The 25,537-nt window shown below is 57.1% G+C and overlaps 1 protein-coding gene across 1 annotated transcript in view; it reads right to left on the reverse strand.

Annotated features, from left to right (window-relative positions):
* LOC147110192 (protein Aster-B-like) overlaps nt 1-25,303 on the reverse strand; it is a 50,145-nt gene extending 24,842 nt beyond the window's left edge. The window contains exons 1-4 of the mRNA XM_086004119.1: nt 25,151-25,303; nt 19,914-20,106; nt 19,006-19,026; nt 16,107-16,191 (exon numbers count right to left, since the gene is read on the reverse strand). Coding sequence (XP_085860245.1) covers nt 16,107-16,191; nt 19,006-19,026; nt 19,914-20,106; nt 25,151-25,158 — 307 coding nt within the window. The 5' untranslated portion in view covers nt 25,159-25,303. The remainder of the gene's footprint in view (nt 1-16,106; nt 16,192-19,005; nt 19,027-19,913; nt 20,107-25,150) is intronic.
* Between the last annotated feature and the right edge of the window lie 234 nt (nt 25,304-25,537).

Raw genomic sequence — 25,537 nt, forward strand, 5'->3', positions numbered from 1 at the left:
TAGGGGACGGGAGTCCTGTTACTAGGGACATGGTTATAGGGGACAGGAGTCCTGTTACTGGGGACATGGTTATAGAGGACGGGAGTCCTGTTACTGGGGACCTGGTTATAGAGGACGGGGGTCCTGTTACTGGGACATGGTTATAGAGGACAGGAGTCCTGTTACTGGGGACATGGTTATAGAGGACGGGAGTCCTGTTACTGGGGACATGGTTATAGGGGACGGGAGTCCTGTTACTGGGGACATGGTTATAGAGGACGGGAGTCCTGTTACTGGGGACATGGTTATAGAGGACGGGAGTCCTGTTACTAGGGACATGGTTATAGGGGACGGAAGTCCTGTTACTGGGGACATGGTTATAGAGGACGGAAGTCCTGTTACTGGGGACATGGTTATAGAGGATGGGAGTCCTGTTACTGGGGACATGGTTATAGAGGACGGGAGTCCTGTTACTGGGGACATGGTTATAGAGGACGGAAGTCCTGTTACTAGGGACATGGTTATAGAGGACAGGAGTCCTGTTATTTGGGACATGGTTATAGAGGAGGAGTGAACAGCCATTTAAAGTCAAGATTTAAAATCCCATCACGCCAGGGTGAATTCAGTGTCTGATAAATTGTGGGCAGGTAGCAGCAAATGCAACGAAGACCTTTGTTCAATTTGGGTTGCACCAGAATCATTCGGCTCCTTTTCTCACCAGATCCTTGATTTACACCTGACACAAGTCACAGGAGAGGTGAAAGTAGCTTCCGTCCACAGGCAGCTGTCGGACGAGTGAGCACCAAGGATCCCGAGCAGGGCTGAGAGGCCCGAGCAGCGCTGGGCTCAACAGAGGTCAAAAGGAGCAACAAAAAAACGGAATTTGATGCGGACGCATCCATCAGTACACTAAATACCGCGCACAGGAAAATATCAACCAATTGTAACATCACTCCCCATTCATGAAAGACAATTAATACATGTTATATCACACTGCAAACATCACCTAGCCCGAGTCTGTACCCCTGGGTCAATATCTACAGTCAGCCCCAGCCTGTACCCCTGGGTCAGTATCTACAGTCAGCCCCAGCCTGTACCCCTGGGTCAGTATCTACAGTCAGCCCCAGTCTGTACCCCTGGGTCAGTTTCTACAGTCAGCCCCAGTCTGTACCCCTGGGTCAGTATCTACAGTCAGCCCCAGCCTGTACCCCTGGGTCAGTATCTACAGTCAGCTCCAGCCTGTACCCCTGGGTCAGTACCTACAGTCAGCCCCAGTCTGTACCCCTGCGTCAGTATCTACAGTCAGCCCCAGTCTGTACCCCTGGGTCAGTATCTACAGTCAGCCCCAGTCTGTACCCCTGGGTCAATATCTACAGTCAGCCCCAGTCTGTACCCCTGGGTCAATATCTACAGTCAGCCCCAGTCTGTACCCCTGGGTCAATATCTACAGTCAGCCCCAGTCTGTACCCCTGGGTCAGTATCTACAGTCAGCCCCAGCCTGTACCCCTGGGTCAGTATCAACAGTCACCCCCGTCTGTACCCCTGGGTCAGTACCTACAGTCAGCCCCAGCCTGTACCCCTGGGTCAGTATCTACAGTCAGCCCCAGCCTGTACCCCTGGGTCAGTATCTACAGTCAGCACCAGCCTGTACCCCTGGGTCAGTATCTACAGTCAGCCCCAGTCTGTACCCCTGGGTCAGTATCTACAGTCAGCCCCAGCCTGTACCCCTGGGTCAGTATCTACAGTCAGCCCCAGTCTGTACCCCTGGGTCAGTATCAACAGTCAGCACCAGCCTGTACCCCTGGCTCAATATCTACAGTCAGCCCCAGTCTGTACCCTTGGGTCAGTATCTACAGTCAGCCCCAGTCTGTACCCTTGGGTCAGTATCTACAGTCAGCCCCAGTCTGTACCCCTGGGTCAGTATCTACAGTCAGCTCCAGTCTGTACCCCTGGGTCAGTATCTACAGTCAGCCCCAGCCTGTACCCCTGGGTCAGTATCTACAGTCAGCCCCAGCCTGTACCCCTGGGTCAGTACCTACAGTCAGCCCCAGTCTGTACCCCTGCGTCAGTATCTACAGTCAGCCACAGCCTGTACCCCTGGGTCAGTATCTACAGTCAGCTCCAGCCTGTACCCCTGGGTCAGTATCTACAGTCAGCTCCAGCCTGTACCCCTGGTCATTATCTACAGTCAGCCCCAGCCTGTTCCCCTGGGTCAGTATCTACAGTCAGCTCCAGCCTGTACCCCTGGGTCAGTAACTGCAGTCAGCCCGAGTCTGTACCCCTGGGTCAGTATCAACAGTCAGCTCGAGTCTGTACCCTTGGGTCAGTATCTACAGTCAGCTCCAGCCTGTACCCCTGGGTCAGTATCTACAGTCAGCCCCAGCCTGTACCCCTGGGTCAGTATCTACAGTCAGCTCCAGTCTGTACCCCTGGGTCAGTGACTACAGTCAGCCCGAGTCTGTACCCCTGGGTCAGTATCTACAGTCAGCCCCAGTCTGTACCCCTGGGTCAGTATCTACAGTCAGCCCCAGTCTGTACCCCTGGGTCAGTATCTACAGTCAGCCCCAGTCTGTACCCCTGGGTCAGTATCTACAGTCAGCTCCAGTCTGTACCCCTGGGTCAGTATCTACAGTCAGCCCCAGTCTGTACCCCTGGGTCAGTATCTACAGTCAGCACCAGTCTGTACCCCTGGGTCAGTATCTACAGTCAGCCCCAGCCTGTTCCCCTGGGTCAGTATCTACAGTCAGCCCCAGTCTGTACCCCTGGGTCAGTATCTACAGTCAGCCCCAGTCTGTACCCCTGGGTCAGTATCTACAGTCAGACCCAGTCTGTACCCCTGGGTCAGTATCTACAGTCAGCCCCAGCCTGTACCCCTGGGTCAGTATCTAGTCAGCTCCAGCCTGTACCCCTGGGTCAGTATCTACAGTCAGCCCCAGCCTGTACCCCTGGGTCAGTATCTACAGTCAGCACCAGTCTGTACCCCTGGGTCAGTATCTAGTCAGCTCCAGCCTGTACCCCTGGGTCAGTATCTACAGTCAGCTCCCAGCCTGTACCCCTGGGTCAGTATCTACAGTCAGCCCCAGCCTGCACCCCTGGGTCAGTATCTACAGTCATCCCGAGTCTGTACCCCTGGGTCAGTATCTACAGTCAGCCCCAGCCTGTACCCCTGGGTCAGTATCTACAGTCAGCCCCAGTCTGTACCCCTGGGTCAGTATCTACAGTCAGCCCCAGCCTGTACCCCTGGGTCAGTATCTACAGTCAGCTCCAGTCTGTACCCCTGGGTCAGTATCTACAATCAGCCCCAGTCTGTACCCCTGGGTCAGTATCTACAGTCAGACCCCAGTCTGTACCCCTGGGTCAGTATCTACAGTCAGCTCCAGTCTGTACCCCTGGGTCAGTATCTACAGTCAGCACCAGCCTGTACCACTGGGTCAGTATCTACAGTCAGCCCCAGTCTGTACCCCTGGGTCAGTATCTACAGTCAGCCCGAGTCTGTACCACTGGGTCAGTATCTACAGTCAGCCCCAGTCTGTACCCCTGGGTCAGTATCTACAGTCAGCCCCAGTCTGTACCCCTGGGTCAGTATCGACAGTCAGCCCCAGTCTGTACCCCTGGGTCAGTATCTACAGTCAGCCCCAGTCTGTACCCCTGGGTCAGTATCTACAGTCAGCCCCAGTCTGTACCCCTGGGTCAGTATCTACAGTCAGCTCCAGTCTGCACCCCTGGGTCAGTATCTACAGTCAGCCCCAGTCTGTACCCCTGGGTCAATATCTACAGTCAGCCCCAGTCTGTAGCCCTGGGTCAGTATCTACAGTCAGCCCCAGTTTGTACCCCTGGGTCAGTATCTACAGTCAGCCCCAGTCTGTACCCCTGGGTCAGTATCTACAGTCAGCCCCAGTCTGTACCCCTGGGTCAGTATCTACAGTCAGCCCCAGTCTGTACCCCTGGGTCAGTATCTACAGTCAGCTCCAGCCTGTACCCCTGGGTCAGTATCTACAGTCAGCCCCAGTCTGTACCCCTGGGTCAGTATCTACAGTCAGCCCCAGTCTGTACCCCTGGGTCAATATCTACAGTCAGCTCCAGTCTGTACCCCTGGGTCAGTATCTACAGTCAGCCCCAGTCTGTACCCCTGGGTCAAAATCTACAGTCAGCCCGAGTCTGTACCCCTGGGTCAGTATCTACAGTCAGCCCGAGTCTGTACCCCTGGGTCAGTATCTGCAGTCAGCCCCAGTCTGTACCCCTGGGTCAATATCTACAGTCAGCTCCAGTCTGTACCCCGGGTCAGTATCTGCAGTCAGCTCCAGTCTGTACCCCGGGTCAGTATCTACAGTCATCTCCAGTCTGTACCCCTGGGTCAGTATCTACAGTCAGCTCCAGTCTGTACCCCTGGGTCAGTATCTACAGTCAGCTCCAGTCTGTACCCCGGGTCAGTATCTACAGTCAGCCCCAGTCTGCACCCCTGGGTCAATATCTACAGTCAGCTCCAGTCTGTACCCCTGGGTCTGTATCTACAGTCAGCCCCAGCCTGTACCCCTGGGTCAGTATCTACAGTCAGCCCCAGTCTGTACCCCTGGGTCAATATCTACAGTCAGCTCCAGTCTGTACCCCTGGGTCAGTATCTACAGTCAGCTCCAGTCTGTACCCCGGGTCAGTATCTACAGTCAGCCCCAGTCTGTACCCCTGGGTCAGTATCTACAGTCAGCCCCAGTCTGTACCCCTGGGTCAGTATCTACAGTCAGCCCCAGCCTGTACCCCTGGGTCAAAATCTACAGTCAGCCCCAGCCTGTACCTCTGGGTCAGTATCTACAGTCAGCCCCAGTCTGTACCCCTGGGTCAGTATCTACAGTCAGCCCCAGTCTGTACCCCTGGGTCAGTATCTACAGTCAGCCCCAGTCTGTACCCCTGGGTCAGTATCTACAGTCAGCTCCAGTCTGTACCCCTGGGTCAATATCTACAGTCAGCCCCAGCCTGTACCCCTGGGTCAGTAACTACAGTCAGCTCCAGCCTGTACCCCTGGGTCAGTATCTACAGTCAGCCCCAGTCTGTACCCCTGGGTCAGTATCTGCAGTCAGCACCAGCCTGTACCCCTGGGTCAGTAACTACAGTCAGCCCGAGTCTGTACCCCTGGGTCAGTATCTACAGTCAGCCCCAGCCTGTACCCCTGGGTCAATATCTACAGTCAGCCCCAGTCTGTACCCCTGGGTCAGTAACTACAGTCAGCCCCTAGTCTGTACCCCTGGGTCAGTATCTACAGTCAGCTCCAGCCTGTCCCCCTGGGTCAGTATCTACAGTCAGCACCAGTCTGTACCCCTGGGTCAGTATCTACAGTCAGCACCAGTCTGTACCCCTGGGTCAGTATCTACAGTCAGCCCCAGCCTGTACCCCTGGGTCAGTATCTACAGTAAGCTCCAGCCTGTACCCCTGGGTCAGTATCTACAGTCAGCCCCAGCCTGTACCCCTGGGTCAGTATCTACAGTCAGCCCCAGCCTGTACCACTGGGTCAGTATCTACAGTCAGCCCCAGTCTGTACCCCTGGGTCAAAATCTACAGTCAGCCCCAGTCTGTACCCCTGGGTCAGTATCTACAGTCAGCCCCAGTCTGTACCCCTGGGTCAGTATCTACAGTCAGCTCCAGTCTGTACCCCTGGGTCAGTATCTACAGTCAGCTCCAGTCTGTACCCCTGGGTCAGTATCTACATTCAGCCCCAGCCTGTACCCCTGGGTCAGTATCTACAGTCAGCCCCAGCCTGTACCCCTGGGTCAGTATCTACAGTCAGCCCCAGTCTGTACCCCTGGGTCAGTATCTACAGTCAGCCCCAGTCTGTACCCCTGGGTCAGTATCTACAGTCAGCCCCAGTCTGTACCCCTGGGTCAGTATCTACAGTCAGCTCCAGCCTGTACCCCTGGGTCAGTATCTACAGTCAGCCCCAGTCTGTACCCCGGGTCAGTATCTACAGTCAGCCCCAGTCTGTACCCCTGGGTCAGTATCTACAGTCGGCCCCAGTCTGTACCACTGGGTCAGTATCTACAGTCAGCCCCAGCCTGTACCCCTGGGTCAGTATCTACAGTCAGCTCCAGTCTGTACCCCCTGGGTCAGTATCTACAGTCAGCCCCAGCCTGTACCCCTGCGTCAGTATCTACAGTCAGCTCCAGCCTGTACCCCTGGGTCAGTATCTACAGTCAGCCCCAGTCTGTACCCCTGGGTCAGTATCTACAGTCAGCCCCAGTCTGTACCCCTGGGTCAGTGTCTACAGTCAGCTCCAGCCTGTACCCCTGGGTCAGTATCTACAGTCAGCCCCAGTCTGTACCCCTGGGTCAGTATCTACAGTCAGCCCCAGTCTGTACCCCTGGGTCAATATCTACAGTCAGCCCCAGCCTGTACCCCTGGGTCAGTAACTACAGTCAGCTCCAGCCTGTACCCCTGGGTCAGTATCTACAGTCAGCACCAGCCTGTACCCCTGGGTCAGTAACTACAGTCAGCCCCAGTCTGTACCCCTGGGTCAGTAACTACAGTCAGCCCCAGCCTGTACCCCGGGTCAGTATCTGCAGTCAGCCCCAGCCTGTACCCTGGGTCAGTATCTACAGTCAGCCCCAGTCTGTACCCCTGGGTCAATATCTACAGTCAGCCCCAGCCTGTACCCCTGGGTCAGTAACTACAGTCAGCTCCAGCCTGTACCCCTGGGTCAGTATCTACAGTCAGCCCCAGTCTGTACCCCTGGGTCAGTATCTACAGTCAGCACCAGCCTGTACCCCTGGGTCAGTAACTACAGTCAGCCCGAGTCTGTACCCCTGGGTCAGTATCTACAGTCAGCCCCAGCCTGTACCCCTGGGTCAATATCTACAGTCAGCCCCAGTCTGTACCCCTGGGTCAGTAACTACAGTCAGCCCCTAGTCTGTACCCCTGGGTCAGTATCTACAGTCAGCTCCAGCCTGTACCCCTGGGTCAGTATCTACAGTCAGCACCAGTCTGTACCCCTGGGTCAGTATCTACAGTCAGCACCAGTCTGTACCCCTGGGTCAGTATCTACAGTCAGCCCCAGTCTGTACCCCTGGGTCAGTATCTACAGTCAGCCCCAGCCTGTACCCCTGGGTCAGTATCTACAGTAAGCTCCAGCCTGTACCCCTGGGTCAGTATCTACAGTCAGCCCCAGCCTGTACCCCTGGGTCAGTATCTACAGTCAGCCCCAGCCTGTACCACTGGGTCAGTATCTACAGTCAGCCCCAGTCTGTACCCCTGGGTCAGTATCTACAGTCAGCTCCAGCCTGTACCCCGGGTCAGTATCTACAGTCAGACCCAGTCTGTACCCCTGGGTCAGTATCTACAGTCAGCTCCAGTCTGTACCCCTGGGTCAGTATCTACAGTCAGCTCCAGCCTGTACCCCTGGGTCAATATCTACAGTCAGCCCCAGCCTGTACCCCTGGGTCAGTAACTACAGTCAGCCCCAGTCTGTACCCCTGGGTCAGTATCTACAGTCAGCTCCAGTCTGTACCCCTGGGTCAGTATCTACAGTCAGCCCCAGTCTGTACCCCTGGGTCAATATCTACAGTCAGCTCCAGTCTGTACCCCTGGGTCAGTATCTACAGTCAGCCCCAGTCTGTACCCCTGGGTCAAAATCTACAGTCAGCCCGAGTCTGTACCCCTGGGTCAGTATCTACAGTCAGCCCGAGTCTGTACCCCTGGGTCAGTATCTGCAGTCAGCCCCAGTCTGTACCCCTGGGTCAATATCTACAGTCAGCTCCAGTCTGTACCCCGGGTCAGTATCTGCAGTCAGCTCCAGTCTGTACCCCGGGTCAGTATCTACAGTCATCTCCAGTCTGTACCCCTGGGTCAGTATCTAAGTCAGCTCCAGTCTGTACCCCTGGGTCAGTATCTACAGTCAGCTCCAGTCTGTACCCCGGGTCAGTATCTACAGTCAGCCCCAGTCTGCACCCCTGGGTCAATATCTACAGTCAGCTCCAGTCTGTACCCCTGGGTCTGTATCTACAGTCAGCCCCAGCCTGTACCCCTGGGTCAGTATCTACAGTCAGCCCCAGTCTGTACCCCTGGGTCAATATCTACAGTCAGCTCCAGTCTGTACCCCTGGGTCAGTATCTACAGTCAGCTCCAGTCTGTACCCCGGGTCAGTATCTACAGTCAGCCCCAGTCTGTACCCCTGGGTCAGTATCTACAGTCAGCCCCAGTCTGTACCCCTGGGTCAGTATCTACAGTCAGCCCCAGCCTGTACCCCTGGGTCAAAATCTACAGTCAGCCCCAGCCTGTACCTCTGGGTCAGTATCTACAGTCAGCCCCAGTCTGTACCCCTGGGTCAGTATCTACAGTCAGCCCCAGTCTGTACCCCTGGGTCAGTATCTACAGTCAGCCCCAGTCTGTACCCCTGGGTCAGTATCTACAGTCAGCTCCAGTCTGTACCCCTGGGTCAATATCTACAGTCAGCCCCAGCCTGTACCCCTGGGTCAGTAACTACAGTCAGCTCCAGCCTGTACCCCTGGGTCAGTATCTACAGTCAGCCCCAGTCTGTGCCCCTGGGTCAGTATCTGCAGTCAGCACCAGCCTGTACCCCTGGGTCAGTAACTACAGTCAGCCCGAGTCTGTACCCCTGGGTCAGTATCTACAGTCAGCCCCAGCCTGTACCCCTGGGTCAATATCTACAGTCAGCCCCAGTCTGTACCCCTGGGTCAGTAACTACAGTCAGCCCCTAGTCTGTACCCCTGGGTCAGTATCTACAGTCAGCTCCAGCCTGTCCCCCTGGGTCAGTATCTACAGTCAGCACCAGTCTGTACCCCTGGGTCAGTATCTACAGTCAGCACCAGTCTGTACCCCTGGGTCAGTATCTACAGTCAGCCCCAGCCTGTACCCCTGGGTCAGTATCTACAGTAAGCTCCAGCCTGTACCCCTGGGTCAGTATCTACAGTCAGCCCCAGCCTGTACCCCTGGGTCAGTATCTACAGTCAGCCCCAGCCTGTACCACTGGGTCAGTATCTACAGTCAGCCCCAGTCTGTACCCCTGGGTCAAAATCTACAGTCAGCCCCAGTCTGTACCCCTGGGTCAGTATCTACAGTCAGCCCCAGTCTGTACCCCTGGGTCAGTATCTACAGTCAGCTCCAGTCTGTACCCCTGGGTCAGTATCTACAGTCAGCTCCAGTCTGTACCCCTGGGTCAGTATCTACATTCAGCCCCAGCCTGTACCCCTGGGTCAGTATCTACAGTCAGCCCCAGCCTGTACCCCTGGGTCAGTATCTACAGTCAGCCCCAGTCTGTACCCCTGGGTCAGTATCTACAGTCAGCCCCAGTCTGTACCCCTGGGTCAGTATCTACAGTCAGCCCCAGTCTGTACCCCTGGGTCAGTATCTACAGTCAGCTCCAGCCTGTACCCCTGGGTCAGTATCTACAGTCAGCCCCAGTCTGTACCCCGGGTCAGTATCTACAGTCAGCCCCAGTCTGTACCCCTGGGTCAGTATCTACAGTCGGCCCCAGTCTGTACCACTGGGTCAGTATCTACAGTCAGCCCCAGCCTGTACCCCTGGGTCAGTATCTACAGTCAGCTCCAGTCTGTACCCCCTGGGTCAGTATCTACAGTCAGCCCCAGCCTGTACCCCTGCGTCAGTATCTACAGTCAGCTCCAGCCTGTACCCCTGGGTCAGTATCTACAGTCAGCCCCAGTCTGTACCCCTGGGTCAGTATCTACAGTCAGCCCCAGTCTGTACCCCTGGGTCAGTGTCTACAGTCAGCTCCAGCCTGTACCCCTGGGTCAGTATCTACAGTCAGCCCCAGTCTGTACCCCTGGGTCAGTATCTACAGTCAGCCCCAGTCTGTACCCCTGGGTCAATATCTACAGTCAGCCCCAGCCTGTACCCCTGGGTCAGTAACTACAGTCAGCTCCAGCCTGTACCCCTGGGTCAGTATCTACAGTCAGCACCAGCCTGTACCCCTGGGTCAGTAACTACAGTCAGCCCCAGTCTGTACCCCTGGGTCAGTAACTACAGTCAGCCCCAGCCTGTACCCCGGGTCAGTATCTGCAGTCAGCCCCAGCCTGTACCCTGGGTCAGTATCTACAGTCAGCCCCAGTCTGTACCCCTGGGTCAATATCTACAGTCAGCCCCAGCCTGTACCCCTGGGTCAGTAACTACAGTCAGCTCCAGCCTGTACCCCTGGGTCAGTATCTACAGTCAGCCCCAGTCTGTACCCCTGGGTCAGTATCTACAGTCAGCACCAGCCTGTACCCCTGGGTCAGTAACTACAGTCAGCCCGAGTCTGTACCCCTGGGTCAGTATCTACAGTCAGCCCCAGCCTGTACCCCTGGGTCAATATCTACAGTCAGCCCCAGTCTGTACCCCTGGGTCAGTAACTACAGTCAGCCCCTAGTCTGTACCCCTGGGTCAGTATCTACAGTCAGCTCCAGCCTGTACCCCTGGGTCAGTATCTACAGTCAGCACCAGTCTGTACCCCTGGGTCAGTATCTACAGTCAGCACCAGTCTGTACCCCTGGGTCAGTATCTACAGTCAGCCCCAGTCTGTACCCCTGGGTCAGTATCTACAGTCAGCCCCAGCCTGTACCCCTGGGTCAGTATCTACAGTAAGCTCCAGCCTGTACCCCTGGGTCAGTATCTACAGTCAGCCCCAGCCTGTACCCCTGGGTCAGTATCTACAGTCAGCCCCAGCCTGTACCACTGGGTCAGTATCTACAGTCAGCCCCAGTCTGTACCCCTGGGTCAGTATCTACAGTCAGCTCCAGCCTGTACCCCGGGTCAGTATCTACAGTCAGACCCAGTCTGTACCCCTGGGTCAGTATCTACAGTCAGCTCCAGTCTGTACCCCTGGGTCAGTATCTACAGTCAGCTCCAGCCTGTACCCCTGGGTCAATATCTACAGTCAGCCCCAGCCTGTACCCCTGGGTCAGTAACTACAGTCAGCCCCAGTCTGTACCCCTGGGTCAGTATCTACAGTCAGCTCCAGTCTGTACCCCTGGGTCAGTATCTACAGTCAGCCCCAGTCTGTACCCCTGGGTCAATATCTACAGTCAGCTCCAGTCTGTACCCCTGGGTCAGTATCTACAGTCAGCCCCAGTCTGTACCCCTGGGTCAAAATCTACAGTCAGCCCGAGTCTGTACCCCTGGGTCAGTATCTACAGTCAGCCCGAGTCTGTACCCCTGGGTCAGTATCTGCAGTCAGCCCCAGTCTGTACCCCTGGGTCAATATCTACAGTCAGCTCCAGTCTGTACCCCGGGTCAGTATCTGCAGTCAGCTCCAGTCTGTACCCCGGGTCAGTATCTACAGTCATCTCCAGTCTGTACCCCTGGGTCAGTATCTACAGTCAGCTCCAGTCTGTACCCCTGGGTCAGTATCTACAGTCAGCTCCAGTCTGTACCCCGGGTCAGTATCTACAGTCAGCCCCAGTCTGCACCCCTGGGTCAATATCTACAGTCAGCTCCAGTCTGTACCCCTGGGTCTGTATCTACAGTCAGCCCCAGCCTGTACCCCTGGGTCAGTATCTACAGTCAGCCCCAGTCTGTACCCCTGGGTCAATATCTACAGTCAGCTCCAGTCTGTACCCCTGGGTCAGTATCTACAGTCAGCTCCAGTCTGTACCCCGGGTCAGTATCTACAGTCAGCCCCAGTCTGTACCCCTGGGTCAGTATCTACAGTCAGCCCCAGTCTGTACCCCTGGGTCAGTATCTACAGTCAGCCCCAGCCTGTACCCCTGGGTCAAAATCTACAGTCAGCCCCAGCCTGTACCTCTGGGTCAGTATCTACAGTCAGCCCCAGTCTGTACCCCTGGGTCAGTATCTACAGTCAGCCCCAGTCTGTACCCCTGGGTCAGTATCTACAGTCAGCCCCAGTCTGTACCCCTGGGTCAGTATCTACAGTCAGCTCCAGTCTGTACCCCTGGGTCAATATCTACAGTCAGCCCCAGCCTGTACCCCTGGGTCAGTAACTACAGTCAGCTCCAGCCTGTACCCCTGGGTCAGTATCTACAGTCAGCCCCAGTCTGTACCCCTGGGTCAGTATCTGCAGTCAGCACCAGCCTGTACCCCTGGGTCAGTAACTACAGTCAGCCCGAGTCTGTACCCCTGGGTCAGTATCTACAGTCAGCCCCAGCCTGTACCCCTGGGTCAATATCTACAGTCAGCCCCAGTCTGTACCCCTGGGTCAGTAACTACAGTCAGCCCCTAGTCTGTACCCCTGGGTCAGTATCTACAGTCAGCTCCAGCCTGTCCCCCTGGGTCAGTATCTACAGTCAGCACCAGTCTGTACCCCTGGGTCAGTATCTACAGTCAGCACCAGTCTGTACCCCTGGGTCAGTATCTACAGTCAGCCCCAGCCTGTACCCCTGGGTCAGTATCTACAGTAAGCTCCAGCCTGTACCCCTGGGTCAGTATCTACAGTCAGCCCCAGCCTGTACCCCTGGGTCAGTATCTACAGTCAGCCCCAGCCTGTACCACTGGGTCAGTATCTACAGTCAGCCCCAGTCTGTACCCCTGGGTCAAAATCTACAGTCAGCCCCAGTCTGTACCCCTGGGTCAGTATCTACAGTCAGCCCCAGTCTGTACCCCTGGGTCAGTATCTACAGTCAGCTCCAGTCTGTACCCCTGGGTCAGTATCTACAGTCAGCTCCAGTCTGTACCCCTGGGTCAGTATCTACATTCAGCCCCAGCCTGTACCCCTGGGTCAGTATCTACAGTCAGCCCCAGCCTGTACCCCTGGGTCAGTATCTACAGTCAGCCCCAGTCTGTACCCCTGGGTCAGTATCTACAGTCAGCCCCAGTCTGTACCCCTGGGTCAGTATCTACAGTCAGCCCCAGTCTGTACCCCTGGGTCAGTATCTACAGTCAGCTCCAGCCTGTACCCCTGGGTCAGTATCTACAGTCAGCCCCAGTCTGTACCCCGGGTCAGTATCTACAGTCAGCCCCAGTCTGTACCCCTGGGTCAGTATCTACAGTCGGCCCCAGTCTGTACCACTGGGTCAGTATCTACAGTCAGCCCCAGCCTGTACCCCTGGGTCAGTATCTACAGTCAGCTCCAGTCTGTACCCCCTGGGTCAGTATCTACAGTCAGCCCCAGCCTGTACCCCTGCGTCAGTATCTACAGTCAGCTCCAGCCTGTACCCCTGGGTCAGTATCTACAGTCAGCCCCAGTCTGTACCCCTGGGTCAGTATCTACAGTCAGCCCCAGTCTGTACCCCTGGGTCAGTGTCTACAGTCAGCTCCAGCCTGTACCCCTGGGTCAGTATCTACAGTCAGCCCCAGTCTGTACCCCTGGGTCAGTATCTACAGTCAGCCCCAGTCTGTACCCCTGGGTCAATATCTACAGTCAGCCCCAGCCTGTACCCCTGGGTCAGTAACTACAGTCAGCTCCAGCCTGTACCCCTGGGTCAGTATCTACAGTCAGCACCAGCCTGTACCCCTGGGTCAGTAACTACAGTCAGCCCCAGTCTGTACCCCTGGGTCAGTAACTACAGTCAGCCCCAGCCTGTACCCCGGGTCAGTATCTGCAGTCAGCCCCAGCCTGTACCCTGGGTCAGTATCTACAGTCAGCCCCAGTCTGTACCCCTGGGTCAATATCTACAGTCAGCCCCAGCCTGTACCCCTGGGTCAGTAACTACAGTCAGCTCCAGCCTGTACCCCTGGGTCAGTATCTACAGTCAGCCCCAGTCTGTACCCCTGGGTCAGTATCTACAGTCAGCACCAGCCTGTACCCCTGGGTCAGTAACTACAGTCAGCCCGAGTCTGTACCCCTGGGTCAGTATCTACAGTCAGCCCCAGCCTGTACCCCTGGGTCAATATCTACAGTCAGCCCCAGTCTGTACCCCTGGGTCAGTAACTACAGTCAGCCCCTAGTCTGTACCCCTGGGTCAGTATCTACAGTCAGCTCCAGCCTGTACCCCTGGGTCAGTATCTACAGTCAGCACCAGTCTGTACCCCTGGGTCAGTATCTACAGTCAGCACCAGTCTGTACCCCTGGGTCAGTATCTACAGTCAGCCCCAGTCTGTACCCCTGGGTCAGTATCTACAGTCAGCCCCAGCCTGTACCCCTGGGTCAGTATCTACAGTAAGCTCCAGCCTGTACCCCTGGGTCAGTATCTACAGTCAGCCCCAGCCTGTACCCCTGGGTCAGTATCTACAGTCAGCCCCAGCCTGTACCACTGGGTCAGTATCTACAGTCAGCCCCAGTCTGTACCCCTGGGTCAGTATCTACAGTCAGCTCCAGCCTGTACCCCGGGTCAGTATCTACAGTCAGACCCAGTCTGTACCCCTGGGTCAGTATCTACAGTCAGCTCCAGTCTGTACCCCTGGGTCAGTATCTACAGTCAGCTCCAGCCTGTACCCCTGGGTCAATATCTACAGTCAGCCCCAGCCTGTACCCCTGGGTCAGTAACTACAGTCAGCCCCAGTCTGTACCCCTGGGTCAGTATCTACAGTCAGCTCCAGTCTGTACCCCTGGGTCAGTATCTACAGTCAGCCCCAGTCTCTACCCCTGGGTCAGTATCTACAGTCAGCTCCAGCCTGTACCACTGGGTCAGTATCTACAGTCAGCTCCAGCCTGTACCCCTGGGTCAGTATCTACAGTCAGCCCCAGCCTGTACCCCTGGGTCAGTATCTACAGTAAGCTCCAGCCTGTACCCCTGGGTCAGTATCTACAGTCAGCCCCAGCCTGTACCCCTGGGTCAGTATCTACAGTCAGCCCCAGCCTGTACCACAGGGTCAGTATCTACAGTCAGCCCCAGTCTGTACCCCTGGGTCAGTATCTACAGTCAGACCCAGTCTGTACCCCTGGGTCAGTATCTACAGTCAGCTCCAGCCTGTACCCCTGGGTCAATATCTACAGTCAGCCCCAGCCTGTACCCCTGGGTCAGTAACTACAGTCAGCCCCAGTCTGTACCCCTGGGTCAGTATCTACAGTCAGCTCCAGTCTGTACCCCTGGGTCAGTATCTACAGTCAGCCCCAGTCTGTACCCCTGGGTCAGTATCTACAGTCAGCTCCAGCCTGTACCACTGGGTCAGTATCGACAGTCAGCTCCAGCCTGTACCCCTGGGTCAATATCTACAGTCAGCCCCAGCCTGTACCCCTGGGTCAGTATCTACAGTCAGCCCGAGTCTGTACCCCTGGGTCAGAATCTACAGTCAGCCCCAGTCTGTACCCCTGGGTCAGTATCTACAGTCAGCTCCAGTCTGTACCCCGGGTCAGTATCTACAGTCAGCCCCAGCCTGTACCCCTGGGTCAGTATCTACAGTCAGCCCGAGTCTGTACCCCTGGGTCAGTATCTACAGTCAGCTCCAGTCTGTACCCCTGGGTCAGTATCTACAGTCAGCCCCAGCCTGTACCCCTGGGTCAGTATCTACAGTCAGCTCCAGCCTGTACCCCTGGGTCAGTATCTACAGTCAGCCCCAGCCTGTACCCCTGGGTCAGTATCTACAGTCAGCCACAGTCTGTACCCCTGGGTCAGTATCTACAGTCAGCCCCAGCCTGTACCCCTGGGCCAGTATCTACAGTCAGCCCCAGTCTGTACCCCTGGGTCAGTATCTACAGTCAGCCCCAGCCTGTACCCCTGGGTCAGTATCTACAGTCAGCCCCAGTCTGTACCCCTGGGTCAGTATCTACAGTCAGCCCCAGCCTGTACCCCTGGGTCAGTATCTACAGTCAGCCCCAGTCTGTACCCCTGGGTCAGTATCTACAGTCAGCTCCAGCCTGTACCCCTGGGTCAAAATCTACAGTCAGCCCCAGTCTGTACCCCTGGGTCAGTATCTACAGTCAGCCTCAGTCTGTACCCCGGGTCAGTATCTACAGTCAGCCCCAGCCTGTACCCCTGGGTCAGAATCTACAGTCAGCCCCAGTCTGTACCCCTGGGTCAAAATCTACAGTCAGCCCCAGTCTGTACCCCTGGGTCAGAATCTACAGTCAGCCCCAGTCTGTACCCCGGGTCAGTATCTACAGTCAGCTCCAGCCTGTACCCCTGGGTCAAAATCTACAGTCAGAACAAGTATTTCTGATGTCAACATTGAGGCTCACTGTTTCCCCCTCAAACAAAACGTGACTCTCATCAATACCCTACTGTCACTCGAACCTACATTCTGCCTCGCCCAACGCCGGCCCCGCGCAACACCCGCCTCACACCCACAATCGGCCTCACCCTCAATCAGTCGCTCTGAATCGGGCAGCTGCTTGAACAGTTTGTGAAAGTCTTCATTCCGCTGTTTGTATGTGGGGCTCAACACCTGGAAGAAAGATACAATTTCTCCAGAGGAATATCTGGATCAAACACCGCTCTTCCTATCCAGTCAACCTTATTACAAATACGTACACAGCTGTCAAGTCAAAGAAAATGCAGGCTCTAAAATGGTTTCCATACATCTTGCAATATGAAGGAGACACATAGTTCAATCCTTCTCCTTTTTGGAAAGCTAATGGGATATGTAACAGAAATCAAAGCAAACCTCAGACTGAGCATGACTGAGCGACGTTAATTTAAGCAGGATGGCAATTAAAAGAAATGAACATGCAACTGGAGTCACGAGAAGCGCGATCACAGCACATTAACTGCAGTGACCGTCTCTCAGCCCATCGGCCAGTTAGCGCACAACAAGATCCCACAAACAACAATATTCTGTTTTAGCGATGTTGATTGAGGGATAAATATTGGCCCCAGGACAACTGGACAACATCCTGCGCTTCTTCGAAATAGTGGCTGCGGGAACTTTTGCATCCACCTGAAATGGCAGGCGGGGCCCTCGTGTTAACGTCTCATCCGAAAGACTGCAACTCCGACAGTGCAGCACTCCCTCAGTGCAGCCCCTCCGACAGTGCGGCACTCCCTCAGTGCGGCGCTCCCTCAGTACTGCGCTCCCTCAGTACTGCCCCTCTGACAGTGCGGCGCTCCCTCAGTACTGCCCCTCCGACAGTGCGGCACTCCCTCAGTACTGCCCATCCGACAGTGCGGCGCTCCCTCAGTACTGCCCCTCCGACAGTGCGGCGCTCCCTCAGTACTGCGCTCCCTCAGTACTGCCCCTCCGACAGTGCGGCACTCCCTCAGTACTGCCCCTCCGACAGTGCGGCGCTCCCCCAGTACTGCCCCTCCAACAGTGCGGCTCTCCCTCAGTACTGCCCCTCCGACAGTGTGGCACTCCCTCAGTACTGAGCCTCCAACAGTGCGGCGCTCCCTCAGTGCTGCCCCTCCGACAGTGCAGCGCTCCCTCAGTACTGCCCCTCCGACAGTGCAGTGCTCCCTCAGTACTGCCCCTCCGACAGTGCGCTGCTCCCTCAGTACTGCCCCTCCGACAGTGCAGCGCTCCCTCAGTACTGCCCCTCCGACAGTGCGGTGCTCCCTCAGTATTACCCCTCCGACAGTGCGGCACTCCCTCAGTACTGACCCTCCGACAGTGTGGCACTCCCTCAGTACCGCCCCTCCGACAGTGCAGCACTCCCTCAGTGCTGCCCCTCCGACAGTGCGGCACTCCCTCAGTGCTGCCCCTCCGTCAGTGCGGCGCTCCCTCAGTGCTGCCCCTCCGACAGTGCAGCACTCCCTCAGTACTGCCCCTCCGACAGTGCGGTCCTCCCTCAGTGCTGCCCCTCCGTCAGTGCGGTCCTCCCTCAGTACTGCCCCTCCGACAGTGCGGCACTCCCTCAGTGCTGCCCCTCCGACAGTGCGGTGCTCCCTCAGTACTGCCCCTCCGACAGTGCGGCTCTCCCTCAGTACTGCCCCTCCGACAGTGTGGCACTCCCTCAGTACTGAGCCTCCAACAGTGCGGCGCTCCCTCAGTGCTGCCCCTCCGACAGTGCAGCGCTCCCTCAGTACTGCCCCTCCGACAGTGCAGTGCTCCCTCAGTACTGCCCCTCCGACAGTGCGCTGCTCCCTCAGTACTGCCCCTCCGACAGTGCAGCGCTCCCTCAGTACTGCCCCTCCGACAGTGCGGTGCTCCCTCAGTATTACCCCTCCGACAGTGCGGCACTCCCTCAGTACTGACCCTCCGACAGTGTGGCACTCCCTCAGTACCGCCCCTCCGACAGTGCAGCACTCCCTCAGTGCTGCCCCTCCGACAGTGCGGCACTCCCTCAGTGCTGCCCCTCCGTCAGTGCGGCGCTCCCTCAGTGCTGCCCCTCCGACAGTGCAGCACTCCCTCAGTACTGCCCCTCCGACAGTGCGGTCCTCCCTCAGTGCTGCCCCTCCGTCAGTGCGGTCCTCCCTCAGTACTGCCCCTCCGACAGTGCGGCACTCCCTCAGTGCTGCCCCTCCGACAGTGCGGTGCTCCCTCAGTACTGCCCCTCCGACAGTGCGGCACTCCCTCAGTACTACCCCTCCGACAGTGCGGTCCTCCCTCAGTACTGCCGCTCCGACAGTGCGGTGCTCCCTCAGTACTGCCCCTCCGACAGTGCAGCACTCCCTCAGTGCTGCCCCTCCGACAGTGCGGTGCTCCCTCAGTACTGCACTTATTTACTCATCAATAAGTGATTAGTTGGGATCTACTCTTCTCTAATCAGATATATATAAGGAAAGTGGAATGGTGCCTGGGCGTAGAGCCCAGCACACACCTATCGGGCCTGGGATTGTATCCAGTCTAGACCAAGAAAATTGCCCCTATTTATTTGGTATCCAGGAATCCCAAGGGAAATGAGATCCAGAGATTTCAGTATGGCTCTTTTTAGGCAAAAGTTCGAAGGCTCTGCCATTTCCTTTGGCAAGGGCCTCCTTGACTTGGGCTCTGCTGCTCTTCCTTCTGGCCAGTGCCAGCTTTAGATTTCACCCTCTGACCCATCGGACAATCTCAGCTCAGGGGCTCCCCGGTTCTCTAGATTCCATGCAGATGACGTGATGGATTCTCTCAAATTTGAGACACATTGATGAGAACATATGTCCAGAAAGGACAAGAAAGAGATACTGGCGTGTCTTGCAGCAGCATTAGTTAATCCCACCGTGACACACAATTCCACAGCAATGGTTCTCGAACTGTAATTTAACAATAGCACAAACCAACGCAAGGCAACACAGACATAAAACACAGAATTAAAAATCAAGAATTGCACTTTATACTCACGTTGTACCAGCTCTGCATTTTCTGGAAGATAAAAGAAAAGAAAATATAAATCCGTGATTGGTAAGTGTTTAAGGAAGAGGGGAAAGGATTGGATTACAGAGCAAATAGCAGGAGCGGGGAAAAGATGGGATTATAGATCAAATAGCAGGAGAGGGGAAAGGATTGGAGTCAAAAGCACGTAAATGGTAAAAAAAGTGAACAACTTCCTCACAAACATTATTGAACACAATGTGAGAAATGGCGCAGATGTGTCACACACCATCTTGTCTATATATCGCCATTCCTTTATCGTCGCTGGGTCGAAATCCTGGAACTCCCTCCCTAACAGCACTGTGGGAGCACCTTCACCACACGGACTGCAGCGGTTCAAGGCGGCGGCTCACCGCCACCTTCTCAAGGGGCAATTAGGGATGGGCAATAAATGCCGGCCTTGCCAGCGACACCTGCAACCCGGGTGTTAGATCAAGGTAATTTCAGTGGACCACACTGATCTGAGGTCAACACACCAAAATTAAAGTTTGCGAGTCCGGTGGTAATAAAGGGGGCGGGTACATCTGCTGCGGTATAAAGCCAGCCATTTTGAACATCCTTGTTAGTTGGATAAAGGAAGTCAAACAGTGTAAATCAAGTGATGCAATAAATCGACTATTTAAAACTTACCACCGGACTCGCAAACTTTAATTTTAGTGTGTTGACCTCAGATCAGTGTGGTCCACTGAAATTACCTTGATCTAACACCGGGAATTAATAAAATCTGCCGAGAGATGTGCCAAGCACCTTCTATAGCTGGTATTCCTTTTGGACTTCTGAGGGAGCTATTATTTGCTGCAAAGGACAATGTATTCAGAGTCTGAGACAGCTTTCCTGCCCAGTGCCGAGAGTAGGTGGTAAATACGCTGGCTTCTTACCCGCGAGTTCTTGCTGTTGCGCCCGGGAGTGGAGTGGCTGTACTGGTTGCCACAGGACAACCTTTCTGAGGAGCTATCTGAACCCTTCTCCAGCACACTTTCCCCGTCCGTGGCCTTCGGGCAGAGCGGCAGCCGCTTGCGTAGCGCCGGCGAGCTGGTAGGAGTGCTCCTTGCGGAGTTACTGGCAGTGCAGCTGTGGAGAGAATGGGAACAGTTAACGGAGCTGGATTGCAGGAGGCAGAGCAACACACCAATATCCAAGAACCTCAGTCTCTCTGCACTCCTGTCCCAAACGGCAGATTCTTCCCTCTCCACCAGCCCCCCGCCATCAACCTCTCCCTCTCTCCCCACCCCCATCAACCTCTCCCTCTCTCCCCCCCCCATCAACCTCTCCCTCTCTCCCCCCCCCCATCAACCTCTCCCTCTCTCCCCCCCACCCCATCAACCTCTCCCTCTCTCCCCCCCATCAACCTCTCCCTCCTCCCTCTCTCCCCCCCATCAACCTCAGCCCTCTCTCCGCCCCCATCAACCTCTCCCTCTCTCCCCTCCCCGCCCATCAACCTCTCCCTCTCTCCCCACCCCCATCAACCTCTCCCTCTCTCCCCCCCTGCCCATCAACCTCTCCCTCTCCCCCCCAATCAACCTCTCCCTCTCTCCCCCCCACCCCCCATCAACCTCTCCCTCTCTCCCCCCCACCCCATCAACCTCTCCCTCCTCCCTCTCTCCCCCCCCATCAACCTCTCCCCCTCGCCCCCCCCACCCCCATCAACCTCTCCCTCTCTCCCCCCCACCCCCATCAACCTCTCCCTCTCTCCCCCCCATCAACCTCTCCCTCCTCCCTCTCTCCCCCCCATCAACCTCAGCCCCCTCTCCGCCCCCATCAACCTCTCCCTCGCGCCCCTCCCCGCCCATCAACCTCTCCCTCTCTCCCCTCCCCGCCCATCAACCTCTCCCTCTCTCCCCACCCCCATCAACCTCTCCCTCTCTCCCCCCCTGCCCATCAACCTCACCCTCTCCCCCCCCCAATCAGCATCCCCCTCTCTCCCCCCCCAATCAACCTCTCCCTCTGTCCCCCCCCCATCAACCTCTCCCTCTCTCCCCACCCCATCAACCTCTCCCTCTCTCCCCCCCCGCCCATCAACCTCTCCCTCTCTCCCCACCCCATCAACCTCTCCCTCTCTACCCCCCCCGCCCATCAACCTCTCCCTCTCTCCCCACCCCATCAACCTCTCCCTCTCTCCCCCCCCGCCCATCAACCTCTCCCTCTCTCCCCACCCCATCAACCTCTCCCTCTCTCCCCACCCCATCAACCTCTCCCTCTCTACCCCCCCCGCCCATCAACCTCACCTCTCCCCACCCCATCTACCTCTCCCCCCCCACCACCATCAACCTCTCCCTCTCTCCCCACCCCATCAACCTCTCCTCTCTCCCCACCCAATCAACCTCTCCCTCTCTACCCCCCCCGCCCATCAACCTCTCCCTCTCCCCCACCCCATCAACCTCTCCCTCTCCCCACCCCATCTACCTCTCCCCCCCACCACCATCAACCTCTCCCTCTCTCCCCCCCGCCCATCAACCTCTCCCTCCTGCCTCTCTCCCCCCCCATCAACCTCTCCCTCTCTCCCCCCCATCAACCTCTCCCTCTCTCCCCCCCATCAACCTCTCCCTCTCCCCCCCCATCAACCTCTCCCTCTCTCCCCCCAACAACCTCTCCCCCCCATCAATCTCTCCCTCTCTCCCCCCACATCAACCTCTCCCTCTCCCCCGCCCCATCAACCTCTCCCTCTCCCCCCCATCAACCTCTCCCTCTCTCCCCCCCATCAACCTCTCCCCCCCGCATCAATCTCTCCCTCTCTCCCCCCACATCAACCTCTCCCTCTCCCCCCGCCCCCATCAACCTCTCCCTCTCCCCCCGCCCCCATCAACCTCTCCTCTCCCCCACATCAACCTCTCCCTCTCTCCCCCCCCATCAACCTCTCCCTCTCTCCCCCCCAATCAACCTCTCCCTCTCTCCCCTCCAATCAACCTCTCCCTCTCTCCCCCCCCCCATCAATCTCTCCCTCCCCCCGCCCCATCAACCTCTCCCTCTCCCCCCATCAACCTCTCCCTCTTCCCCCCCCCATCAACCTCTCCCCCCCCCCCCATCAACCTCTCCCTCTCCCCCCCCCATCAACCTCTCCCTCTCTCCCCACCCATCAACCTCTCCCTCTCTCCCCCCAACAACCTCTCCCTCCCCCCATCAACCTCTCCCTCTACCCCCCCATCAACCTCTCCCTCTCTCCCCCCCATCAACCTCTCCCCCCCCATCAACCTCTCCCTCTCCCCCCCACCATCAACCTCTCCCTCTCTCCCCCCGCCCCCATCAACCTCTCCCTCTCCCCCCCCCCATCAACCTCTCCCTCTCTCCCCCCAACAACCTCTCCCTCTCTCCCCCCCATCAGCCTCTCCCTCTCCCCCACCCCCATCAACCTCTCCCTCTCTCCCCCCATCAACCTCTCCCTCTCTCCCCCCATCAACCTCTCCCTCTCTCCCCCCCCAATCAACCTCCCCCTCTCCCCCCCAATCAACCTCTCCCTCTCCCCCCCCCCATCAACCTCTCCCTCTCCCCCCGCCCCCATCAACCTCTCCCTCTCCCCCCCCATCAACCTCTCCCTCTCTCCCCCCCCATCAACCTCTCCCTCTCTCCCCCCCCCATCAACCTCTCCCTCTCTCCCCCCCATCAACCTCTCCCTCTCCCCCCCATCAACCTCTCCCTCTCCCCCCCATCAACCTCTCCCTCTCTCCCCCCATCAACCTCTCCCTCTCTCCCCCCCATCAACCTCTCCCTCTCTCCCCCCATCAACCTCTCCCTCTCTCCCCCCCATCAACCTCTCCCTCTCCCCCCCCATCAACCTCTCCCTCTCTCCCCACCCATCAACCTCTCCCTCTCTCCCCCCAACAACCTCTCCCTCTCTCCCCCCAACAACCTCTCCCCCCCATCAACCTCACCCTCTCCCCCCGCCCCCATCAACCTCTCCCTCTCCCCCCCATCAACCTCTCCCTCTCTCCCCCCACATCAACCTCTCCCTCTCTCCCCCCACATCAACCTCTCCCTCTCTCCCCCCACATCAACCTCTCCCTCTCCCCCGCCCCCATCAACCTCTCCCTCTCTCCCCCCCATCAACCTCTCCTTCTACCCCCCCATCAACCTCTCCCTCTCTCCCCACCCATCAACCTCTCCCTCTACCCCCCATCAACCTCTCCCTCTCTCCCCCAACAACCTCTCCCTCTCTACCCGCCATCAACCTCTCCCTCTCTCCCCCCCCATCAACCTCTCCCTCTCTCCCCCCCCATCAACCCCTCCCTCTCTCCCCCCCCATCAACCCCTCCCTCTCTTCCCCCCCCATCAACCCCTCCCTCTCTCCCCCCCCCATCAACCCCTCCCTCTCTCCCCCCCCATCAACCCCTCCCTCTCTCCCCCCCATCAACCCCTACCTCTCTTCCCCCCCCCATCAACCCCTCCCTCTCTTCCCCCCCCCCATCAACCCCTCTCTTCCCCCCCCCTCAACCCCTCCCTCTCTCCCCCCCCCATCAACCCCTCCCTCTCTCCCCCCCCATCAACCCCTCCCTCTCTCCCCCCCCATCAACCCCTACCTCTCTTCCCCCCCCCCATCAACCCCTCCCTCTCTTCCCCCCCCCCATCAACCCCTCTCTTCCCCCCCCCATCAACCCCTCTCTTCCCCCCCCCATCAACCCCTCTCTCCCCCCCCCATCAACCCCTCCCTCTCTCCCCCCCCCATCAACCCCTCCCTCTCTCCCCCCCCATCAACCCCTCCCTCTCTCCCCCCCATCAACCCCTCCCTCTCTCCCCATCAACCCCTCCCTCTCTCCCCCCATCAACCCCTCCCTCTCTCCCCCCATCAACCCCTCCCTCTCTCCCCCCCATCAACCCCTCCCTCTCTCCCCCCCCCATCAACCCCTCCCTCTCTCCCCCCCCCATCAACCCCTCCCTCTCTCCCCCCCCATCAACCCCTCCCTCTCTCCCCCCCATCAACCCCTCCCTCTCTCCCCCATCAACCCCTCCCTCTCTCCCCCCCATCAACCCCTCCCTCTCTCCCCATCAACCCCTCCCTCTCTCCCCCCCCACATCAACCCCTCCCTCTCTCCCCCCCCACATCAACCCCTCCCTCTCTCCCCCCCCACATCAACCCCTCCCTCTCTCCCCCCCCACATCAACCTCTCCCCCCCCACATCAACCTCTCCCCCTCTCTCTCTCTCTGTGTCTCTCTCTCTCAGTCTCACTCTCTCAGTCTCAGTCTGTCTCGCTCTGTCTCGCTTTCTGTGTCTCTCTGTGTCTCTCTCTCTGTGTCCCTCTCTCTCTCCCTCTCTGTCTCTCTCTCTCTCTCACACACTCACTCAGTCTCTCTCTCTCTATCTCTCTCACTCACAGTCACTCAGTCTCTCTCTCTCTCTCTGTCTCTCTCTCTCTCTCTCTCACACACTCACTCAGTCTCTCTCTCTCTCTCTCTCTCTCTGTCTCTCTCTCACACACTCACTCAGTCTCTCTCTCTCTCTCACTCTCTCACACACACTCAGTCTCTCCCTCACTCTCTCTCACACACTCACTCAGTCTCTCTCTCTCTATCTCTCTCACACCCGCTCTCTCTCTCTCTCACACACTCTCTCTATCTCTCTCTCTCACACTCTCTCTATCTCTCTCTCACACACTCTCTCTCTCTCTCACACTCTCTATCTCTCTCTCACACACTCTCTCTCTCTCACACACTCTCTATCTCTCTCTCACACACTCTCTATCTCTCACACACTCTCTCTATCTCTCTCTCTCACACACTCTCTATCTCTCTCTCTCACACTCTCTCTATCTCTCTCTCTCACACTCTCTCTATCTCTCTCTCTCACACTCTATCTCTCTCTCTCACACTCTCTCTATCTCTCTCTCTCACACTCTCTCTATCTCTCTCTCTCACACTCTCTCTATCTCTCTCTCTCACACTCTCTCTCACACACTCTATCTATCTCTCTCTCACACACTCTCTCTCTCTCTCTCAATCTCTCTCTCACACACACTCTCTATCACACACACTCTCTCTATCTCTCTCTCACACACTCTCTCTATCTCTATCTCTCTCTATCTCCCTCCCTCTCTCTCTCACACACTCTATCTATATCTATCTCTATCTCTCTATCACACACACACTCTATCTATCTCTATCCCTCTCTCTATCTCTCACACTCACTCTGTCATGGTAACGCTCCCCGGGCCCGGCCTCCCTCAGGCCGCGGTGTTTCCTGACCCGCTTCCCGGGCCCGGATCCGGCGGCTGCGCGCCAGGGAGACTCCGCGGCAGCCAATCAGTCCGCAGCCGGACCAGCGCCGCCAGCCCCAGACTGCACCCGAGCACTAACTAGCAGCATTGCCTCAGTAACCAGCAATAGAACTAGTTAGCAGGTATGGTGCTGCACCAGAGCACTAACTAGCAGCATTGCTTCAGTAACCAGCAATAGAACCAGTTTGTTAGCAGGTACAGTGCTGCACTAGTGCACTAACTAACAGCAATGTTTCAGTAACTAGCATTATAACCAGTTTGTGAGCCGGATATGGTGCTGCACTAGTGCACTAACTAA

This window comes from Somniosus microcephalus, chromosome 12 (assembly GCF_052327205.1).
Source record: "Somniosus microcephalus isolate GS21.2 chromosome 12, FLI_Smic_1.0, whole genome shotgun sequence".
Lineage (NCBI taxonomy): Eukaryota > Metazoa > Chordata > Chondrichthyes > Squaliformes > Somniosidae > Somniosus > Somniosus microcephalus.